General features: G+C 43.3%; 1 protein-coding gene across 2 annotated transcripts in view; it reads right to left on the reverse strand.

Annotated features, from left to right (window-relative positions):
• galnt7 (UDP-N-acetyl-alpha-D-galactosamine: polypeptide N-acetylgalactosaminyltransferase 7) overlaps positions 1-5,758 on the reverse strand; it is a 145,258-nt gene extending 139,500 nt beyond the window's left edge. Inside the window, exon 1 of one of the 2 annotated variants that reach the window (XM_063049485.1) lies at positions 5,301-5,758. In XM_063049485.1, coding sequence (XP_062905555.1) covers positions 5,301-5,429 — 129 coding nt within the window. In that variant the 5' untranslated portion in view covers positions 5,430-5,758. The remainder of the gene's footprint in view (positions 1-5,300) is intronic. The other variant, XM_063049484.1, reaches the window with a different exon arrangement.
• Positions 5,759-9,992: the final 4,234 nt, after the last annotated feature.

A 9,992-nucleotide genomic window follows, 5' to 3' on the forward strand; every position in this document is an offset into this window, starting at 1 on the left:
CTACATCCTTAACTTTGGTGTTTTCCAAAAACCTTTATTCTCAGTCTATCACAGCGGCCACTGTGGTGATGTCTGTTATTTGTCAAGTAGGCTGCCGTGCACAATCCTGATTTGATGGAGACGGATGTGAAAGCACGGAGGAACATCTGGTGAAACTTCTGAAATGCCTGCTTCGCTGCTGCTGCTGTGTGGTCCAGAATCTCCGGAGGAGAAGGCCCCAAATCCTCGGCTTTGCTTGTTGCTCGGCGGCTGGGATGGGGTCGAAGCGCTTGGCAGAGATGCTCGGAAAGGCTGTGTCAGAGGGGCTGGTCGGAGGCTAGAAGCTTTCGGACGGATTCAGAGTCCGCTACAGTCGGGTGCTTCCAAAGGTGCTGCACTGGCAAGTTGGTGGCGTTTGGAGTTTCTCCCTTCTGCTGCCTGCGTAAGATGATGAGTCTATCGGGACTTTGAGACTTTTTTTTACTGTGCCCATGGTCTGCTCTTTATCAAATTATGGTATTGCTTTGCACTGTTGTAACTATATGTTATAATTATGTGGTTTTGTTAGTTTTAGTCTTGGTTTGTCCTGTGTTTTCTTGTGATATCATTCTGGAGGAACGTTGTATCATTTTTTAATGCATGCATTTCTAAATGACAATAGACGACGACTGAGTGTCCTCATAATCTAATCTACTGATCACCATCTGCTTTTTTAGTTTCTCTGCATTATTCACTTTACTTTCTCCACCCCCAACCTCCCCCCCCCCAAGTTCTTTCTCATTTTATCCCCCAGGTGTTGACGAGAATCAAATCAAGCAACTAAGGCACTGTAGAAAAAAAGACTAGAATTTGTGGCAGAATGATAAATAATTTGCCCTGTTTTAAATATTTTAAACAAACAGAGGAATGGGAAGAAAAATTTTTATGCACCGATGAGTTAGCAAAGGCAGATTCTTGATCTCATTAGCAAAGTAGTAAATTCTTAGGTTTTATTTATGCTTTATACACAAAGAACACTATGTGTGGCCCTTCAAGCCTGTTTCATCCTTCATTCAATCAGATGGTGCAGGACTCAGTGTACTTGCTGAACTCATGCCTACTACCTACTTCCTCGTTATGGTCATGTTAATGGGATACTGATGCAATGGAATTTTCCAGGCCCCGGGGCCCTTCAGACATCTGGCAAGAAATGGTAAGACATCAGTGGTGAAAAGGCTTCAGATGGTGAAGTGCTGAGGAAACACCCTTGACAGCCTTTAAAAGGTGGCAAAATGGGTTCTGATTATTGTCACTTGCCAAATCCATCAAGGAATTTAACAGCTTTCGCAATGTTGCAGACATTTGTTTAAATGTTATTAAGAGCTCAAAATTACCTTAGCATTAAGTAATATTTGTTATAATAATTTTCCTTCTCTTTTCCAAAAAAAAACAAAGAAATCCGATTCAAATGACTGATGTTTCCTGTCCTACGTTGACCAACTACAGGACCAGACAGGCAGATTCCGCAACATAAGATTGGAGAACTTCAGCAAGGTGAGTGTAATAACACTTCATCAGAACTAGTCAGTTTTTGAATGCTGGGCATTTGAAATTGTTGAATTCAGTGTTGAATCCTGAGGACACTAAATGACCACCAGATAATGAGAAGCTGTTCCTCAAGCCACTGTAAGTGGTCAAAGACAGAGGTCAAAATTGGATGAGTAAATTAGAGCACAGGCAGCGGAAAGCTCAGGGTTACCCTTGTCAACTGAATCGAGGTATTCTGCAAAGCATTCATACAACCTGCATTTATAGAACGTTACAGTACAGAACAGGCCCTTTGGGCTATGATGTTGTGCTGAACTTTTAACCTATTCCAAGACCAATCTAATATTTTCCTCCCACATAACCCTCCCTTTTTCTTTCATCCATGTGCTCATCTAAGAATCTCCTTAATGTCCTTATCTACTCATTCCATGCACCCACCAGTGTTTAAAAAAAACACGTGATACACCCTCTATACTTCCCTCCAATCATTATTCTATCTTGTATTAGTGCCTTTTTCCCCAGAGAAGAAATGGCTATCACGTTATCTATGCCTCTTATCATCTTATACGTCTCTACAAAGTTGCCTCTCATCTTCCTTCATTCCAAAAAGAAAAGCTCTAGCTTGTTCAATCTTTCCTCATAAGACTTGCTCTCTAATCCAGACAATAGCCTGATAAATCTCCTCTGCACTCTCTCGATAACTTCCTATAATAAGGTGAACAGAAATGAACACAATATTGCAAGTGTGGTTTAAACAGAGTTTTATTGAGCTGCAATATTATCTTACAGATCTTGAACCAATTCCTTGCACTAATGAAGGCCAATGCCTTCTTAACCATCCTATCAACTTGCACAGTAACTGAGGGATCTATGGATGTGGACCCCAAGGTCCTCATGTTCCGCCATACTGTTAACAACCTTGCTATTAACCCAGCACTCTGCCTTTAAGTGCAACCTTCCAAAATGAATCACTTCACACTTTACTGGGTTGAACTCCATCTGCCACTTCTCATTCTATCAATGTCCCATTGTAACCAAGACAACCTTCTACACTATCCATCACACCATCAACCTTTGTGTCGTCTGCCTTGTCATCAAGTTTCCTCAACACAAACGAGACTATACTATGAGTATTAAATGCGACGTAACAATGTGGAAGAGGAATAAGTAATTTGCTGCTTTATCTGGAAGAAGTACTTTCATCCTGAACAGCAGATTAACTACATTTGTCACACGTACGTCAAAACATACTGTGAAATGCGCCACTCTGCATCAATGACCAACACACAGTTCAAAGCCCGCAAGCATTGCCAGGCTTCCAGCGAAAACAGAGCATGTTTTGGTCACTAACCCCAAGTGTGTGTCTTTGGAACATGAGGGGAAACCAGAGTTCCCGAAGGATACCTACACGGCTACGAGGAGAACATACAAACTCCTTACAGAGAGTGGTGGGAACTGAACACCACTCAGTGCAAAACTATTGTGCTTGCCGCTATATTACCGTGCTGGCAAGGAAGTGTTACATCTCCTGCAGCTGCACTTTGGAAGGTGCCAAATAAAAAGGAATGAGTATTTTGGAACTGATTTCCAGTAATGAAGCAAAGGAACTGTTTTCTATCTCACAGTTGCAGCACTTTCCCTTTTTCCTTCTCAGTTTTCAACCATCTCCAGTTTGTATTGCCTGCAGATGGATCATCTCTGATTCAACCCTCTCTCAACTAGTGCCATTTTATCATTTACTCACTCTCAATTTCCAGCTTCTCATAGACAAGCACTTCATCTCTGTAGACTGCACCTCTACAATTTCAATCATGTTCTGACTTCAACTTTTCATAGCTCTGATGCAAGGTAACCAACCTGAAGCGTTAACCCCATAACCCCATATTTCTCCATTCACAGATGCTGCCCAACTTGCTGAGCATTTCCAGCACTTGGTTCTATTTTAAGATTTCTACCATCTCGTTTCTCAACTTTTATTCATTGCATTTATTTTTTGCTACGGGCAAAACTACACACAATACTGCAAATGAGAACATTAGAAATAGAGGCATTAGGCCCTTTATGGCTTCTCCACTACTGAATGAGATCATGAGGTATCACCAAAGTACTGTATAATCACAGAACATCTTCCTTACATTTGTACTCCAATGCCTTTGCAATAAGGAACAATTTGTCTTTCTATTTGCATTTAGCATCTTTTATTACCTGCATTTCATGAACCAGAACACCCACAGTACCACTTTTACCAGCTGTCTCAGCATTTTAAAATATTCAGCTTTATTTTTCTGAATAAAAGTCCTACAGTTTCCTTAGATTATTATAGTCTTGCTCACTTGCCAAATTTACCATCAGTCCTTCGCAGATTTTTTTTTGCTTCTTCCTTGTAGGTTATTTTCTATCCCTAACCTTGTATATCATACAAAACGCTGATATACAGTATTTTAGAGATACAGTGTCAAACAGGCCCTTCTGGCCCAACAAGCTGCACTGCCCAGCAACTCACCCATCACCTATTAACCACAGGTCAATATACAATGACCAATTAATCTACCAACCAGCATGTCTTTGGACTGTGGGAAGAAACTGGAGCACCCAGACGAAACCCATGTATTCATGGGGAGGATGTACAAACTTCTTACAGAAGACACCGGAAATGAACTCCAAACTCTGTCATGCTAACTGCTACACCATCGTGGTGAACCAAGTCAAAATGAAAGTCAATATCCGAAGTCCTAGAATGAATCTTTGTGGCACCCCATTATTACTAACACTATTTTCAAGAAAAAAAAGAAACATGCAATAAATAATAAAAAACTAAAATGCATCACACAAATGAACCCTGGTGAATTACAATATTTCACATTTAAATGAGATGCAGAATTAATTTAAGGGGAGGAAGAACAAATGCATAAGACTTGAGCAGTGCCAAGTATACACAAGTAGAAAGGAAACCTAGTTATAATTAGATTAAATGCAACAGACTGTAGTGCCTTCTACAGTCTATCACAGTGAAGTTCTCTAACAGAATGGAAAATAGAAGGATCAGGAGTGTCCTCTGCTGGGATTGGAGGCAATAAATATCCATAACTTATATCTGAATGGAATGGTGCATTATTCCTAAAAGTTCAAAATGAATGGACACAAGTCTAGCTGAAAGAACAGGGTAAAGCTGGCAAGAATAAATTTCAGAGTAAGTCTCTTAACGTTTCCATGGCAAGTGTAGTGAAACAAAATAATTCCAATTGACTTCAGGAAAGTGAAACCGAGTCCTCTTCATCAGAGGCATAGGTATAAAGCACACGAAAGGAAGGGGCTAAGAATTTGAAATAGTTAGAATTTTAAAAAACCAGAACCACCTTTTTCCTTACAATATCAGCCCAGCCATAAAGGTGTATATAATTCTATGTGAAACAAAACAGATCAATCCGGAATATTCACAGCTGACCCCAGAACATCGTCTCATTACACATGAAGGGGATAACTCAGCTCTCGTCACACCCTGGGGCCCGAGGCCTGCTATGGCCTGGATCTAACCCGTTATTTTGCGAGCAATTCCTCAAATAATAAGCGAGTCCGAAGCTGAAATTTCAGGCGAAATGAAATTACTGCGAAGGGGAATGGAGTAAGGTGGGGGAGGGTATGAAGAAGCGGTGGGAGGCTGCCACCACAACCCCCCCCCCCACACCAGCAACGGGGACCGGGCTAGCTCCGTCTCCATGGCAACAGCGCCTTTGAAGGGCCGCAGGCTCCACCTCAGGCCTGCTTCAACCCCCTTTCCCCTCCCCTCAACTCACCATCTGCCGGGCGAAGGGGTCGCCGTCCTCGCCGTGTGTCGACAGCAGCCGAGACCAGAGCGTCACCAGAGCCAGGAAAGTGCCGACGATCAGCAGACTGCGTAAGAGGAAGCCCAGTTTCACCCTCATGGCCCCCGCCGGGTTGCTCCGCAACTTCAGTTATTTCCCCCCTTTCCTTCCCTGCGCAAGTTCAACTTTCAGTGGGTCTCTGCAAAGATAAATCTTCTCTTCGACCGCCGCAAAGGTGCCAGGAATAAGTTTAGAGGGGAAAGCAGCACAAATTCTAGCGTGCACTGGGACGTATTTTACAATAAATAATAATTTAAAATATCTGTACAAAAATCAGTGGAGGAAGGACTTATTGTTCGCTATCTTTCCGTTTTGATCGTCTTCCTACTGTATGGAGCAGCCTTCATGCACTGCTGCTCCCTCTAGCTCTCCGACAACATGTGCACCGCCCCCTTCCTTCCTCTTCTTCCTTCCCACCTCTTTCTCTCTAGTTATCTCACTCCTTCCTTCCCTTTCTCGCTCTTTCTCTCCTTATGTGTCCTGCCAATTGTTACGTTCATTACATTCGATTCTCGCTCCAGTTTGTGTGACTCATCCCCTCACCCCCTTTACTAGTGGTTTTATTTAATGTACTTTAAAAATAGATCCAAGTTTTTTTTCAATTGTAGTTCATGAACGCAACAACTTTTAACTGCTGTCACTAACCTTAAATGCGGTGGAAACATTCAGATGGTGCACTTTTTTAATTGTGTGGAAAACGATGCGAGTCCCTGGTTGTTCGTAATATTAATGACCTTTATGTTAGAATTTCAAGGGTTCATTGGTCTTTGGGATGTTCTGATTTTGTTTTTAATTGGCAGCTCTGTATCTTGAAGGAAACTGTGTTCACTAGTTCTGGCCTCTCCACCCTAGTTTTTTTAAAATACAACGTTTGATGTTTTGACTGAATTTATTCAATTACAGGATTAGGACTTGCTACCTTATTAGCATTTATTGTTTAACCATTTTGTCCCTGTAAAGAAGGTGGTGACCCATTGTCTTAAATTGTTGAAGTGAAATTGGTAATTATCTAGTTTCACCAGATAATTGACCGATGTAATGGCTCTGTCTGTTTAAGTAGACAATGGATGCGCCCGGTTTGACCTAGTGATTAACAAAAAAAACCTATTTATTTTAACACTACGCATATCGCAAAGTCTTGAATTAGAAAGGTATTGCTGTGTCTATATGCTCTCACATCCTAGCTAAGACCCCCATCGCCAAGGACATGCTCTGTTCTTAATGGTACCATCAGGATGGAGGTACAGAAGCCTGAAGGCACACACTCAATGATTCAGGAATAGCTTCTTCCCTTATGCCATCTGATTCTTAAATGGACATTAAACCCATGAACACTGCTTCACCACTTTTTAATTTCTCCCCACACGTCCCTCCTCACGGATCTCCCACCCAGCACTTATCCCTGCAAGCGTAACTGCTACACCTGTCCCTACACCTCCTCTCTCACCACCATCAGGGCCCCAAACAGCCCTTCCAGGTGAGGCTACACTTCACTTGTGAGTCTGTTGGGGTCATCTATTGCATCCGGTGCTCCCGGTGCGGCCTCCTCTACATCGGTGAGACCCAACGCAGATTGGGGGACTGCCTCGTTGAGCACCTCCGCTCCGTCTGCCACAACAGGCATGATCTCCCGGTTGACACTCACTTCAACTCTGCTTCACATTCCCATTCGGATATGCCCATACATGGCCTCCTCAACTGCCAATGATGAGGCCAAACTCGGGTTGGGGGAGCAACACCTCATATACCGTCTGGGTAGACTCCAGCCCCTTGGCATGAACATTGAATTCTCCAACTTCCAGAAATTCCCTCCCCCTCCCTTCCCCCATCCCAGTTTCACTCTGCCCCCTCCTCCAGCTGCCTATCACCTCCCTCATGGTTCCGCCTCCTTCTACTACCCATTGTGCTTTCCCCTATTCCTTCTTCACCATTCCTGCCTATCCCCTCCCTGCTTCCCCTCCCCCACCCCTTAATCTTTTCCCTTACTATTTTTTCACCAGGCATCTACCAGCCTTCTCCTTCCCACCCTCCCCCCACCTTCTTTATAGGGCATCTGCCCCTCCCCTCTTCAGTCCTGACGAAGGGTCTCTGCCTGAAATGTTGACTGTTCGTTTCCACGGATGCTGCCCAACCTGCTGTTCCTCCAGCGTGTTGTTTTAATTTCTATTTTTGCACTACTTATTTAATTTAGCTACTTAATATATTCAAACTGTAATTCTTTTTTTAATTAAGTGCAATCGTGAACAATAGCCAGATCAGAAATGCTGATCAAGTCAACCAGTTCCCAAAGAGAACTCTGATAGGCCAATCAGATGGTTCACTGCTGCTCAGCGATAGAACACAAAAAAAAATCATATGTACAATTAAGAAACATTAAAAATAGTAGAAATACTGGAGTCATGATGATCATGATGAAGTCTGCTGGAGAGAGACATTTATACACATGCTGTCCTCCATAATTCAAAGATGTTGAAGGATAAGGTTGCAGGGTGACAAAACGTGCCAGGAGCACTTGGAACTAAAAACTAATCCCTACCAAGAGAAAACAGCACCTGTTCTTTCCGCACTGTTCTCCAGCAGTTTAAGGTCTAAGTCCAGCCAGAACATAATGCACAAGTGCTCTTAAAAATCAGGTATTAACCCTACCTACCAACCACCAAGCATTGCCATCCTGGTCCCCTTCATGATAACTAATGAAGAAGCATGTGACTTCCCTCCCAGAGATGATAGGTGTTTGTTCACTCGGCTTTTGAAGGCTTGGACCCCATCGTTGCAAATGTTTCCAACCACAGCTTCTGGAAGGCTGTTCCAAATTCTGCTAGCACAGTCAAGGAAGCTTCTATCCAGTGTGTAGGTTCTCGCATCAGGCATAGAAACAGCATGAGCAGGCATAGATATTCACAGTTTTTTTCTCTATTATTATGTACTGCATTGTACTGCTGCTGCAAAGTTAAATTTCTCGATATATGCTGATGATATTAAACCTGATTCTAATTAATAATATTGGATGTAGAAGTTCAAGAAAGGGCATCACATTGAAGGTGACAAAGTAAAGCAACAGCTGGTGCTGCTTCAGTACAGCTCCAGTAACACAGATCCAATCCTGACCTTGGGTGCTATCTATGAAGTTTACATGTTCTTCCTGAAACTTCCTATGATTACATCATTATTCCTTGGGTGCTCTGGTTTCCTCTTGCATCCTGAATGGTTGCTAGGTTATTTAGTTACTGTAAATTACCCCTGGGATTGGTGGGTGTCTGTTGGACTTGGTAGATGTGTGAGAGAGGGGCTGAAGAGGAATATATTGGGGGTACTCTGAGACCTGACAGAAACTCAACAACTGGGATAGCCTTCAATGCCATAAGAAAATATGGCAAAGAAGAAGCAGTCATTGCTAGATTGGGGATTTGTGGCTTTAGCTCTTCAAGACTTCAGCACTTAAGGACTTGGAGCTGGAACTGGATGAACTCTGAATCATTTGGGAGGCTGAGGTGGTAATGGATAGGACGTATACGTAGATAGTTACACCCAAGGTGCAGGACAGAGGAAACTGTGTGACAGTCAGGAGGGTGAAAGGGTAGAGTACCCCTGTGGACATCCCCTTCAACAAGTATACCACTTTGGATACTGTTGAGGAGGATGACCTAGTAGAGGAAAGTCACAGCATTCGGGTGTCTAGTACTGAGTCTGGCTCTGTGGCTCAGAAGAGAAGAAGCAACTGTGCTGATAGGGGATTCACTAGGTAGGGAACAGAAATGAGGTTCTGTGGATGAGAACAAGATTCCTGGATGCTCTGTTGCCTCTCAAGTGCCAGGGTCTGGGACATCTCAGATCAAATCCTCAACATTCTTCAGTGGGAGCGTGAGCAGCCAGAGGTGGTGGTCCACATTAGTACCAATGACATAGGTCTGCAAGGCGAATTCAGGGAGTTAGGTGCTAAGTTAAAGGACAGGATATCCAGGGTTGTGATCTCAAGATCGCTACCCATGTCATGTGTTAATGAGGCTGGAAATAGGAAGATCATACAGCTTAACACATGGCTAAGGAGTTGGGGTAGGAGAGAGGGCTTCAGATTTTTGGATCATTGGGCTCTCTTTCAGAGAAGGTGGGACCTATACAGAAGAGATAGTTTGCACTGGGGGGGGGAGGACTAATATTCTAATGGGAAGGTTTGCTAGTTCTGCAATGGGTGGTGGGGGGAAGGTTAAACTAGAGTCGCAGGGGGATGGGAACCAGAGTGCCAGACAGAGTGGTCGTGGAGACAGATGTTGTTATGATCTCAGCCAAAGTCAGGAAGCAAAGGTTGAGCACATGCTGGAACTAACGTTCTGAGTTGTGCATATTTCAATACAATAAGTATTATAGGAAAGGCAGCTGAGCTCACGTCATGGATCAACACATGGAATTACGTATGATACTGTAGCCATTAGTGAGACTTGGTTGCAGGAGGGGTAGGACTAGAAGCTCAGTATTCTGGGGTTCCATTGTTTTAGATGTGATAGTGCGGGAGGAATTAAAGCAGGATGGGTGGTTACTAGTCAAGGAAAATGTCACGGCTATGCTCAGTCAGGACAGACTGGAGAACTCTTTCAGTGCGTCTTTATGGGTGGAACAGGGGAATAA

Source organism: Mobula hypostoma, chromosome 5 (assembly GCF_963921235.1).
Source record: "Mobula hypostoma chromosome 5, sMobHyp1.1, whole genome shotgun sequence".
NCBI lineage: Eukaryota > Metazoa > Chordata > Chondrichthyes > Myliobatiformes > Myliobatidae > Mobula > Mobula hypostoma.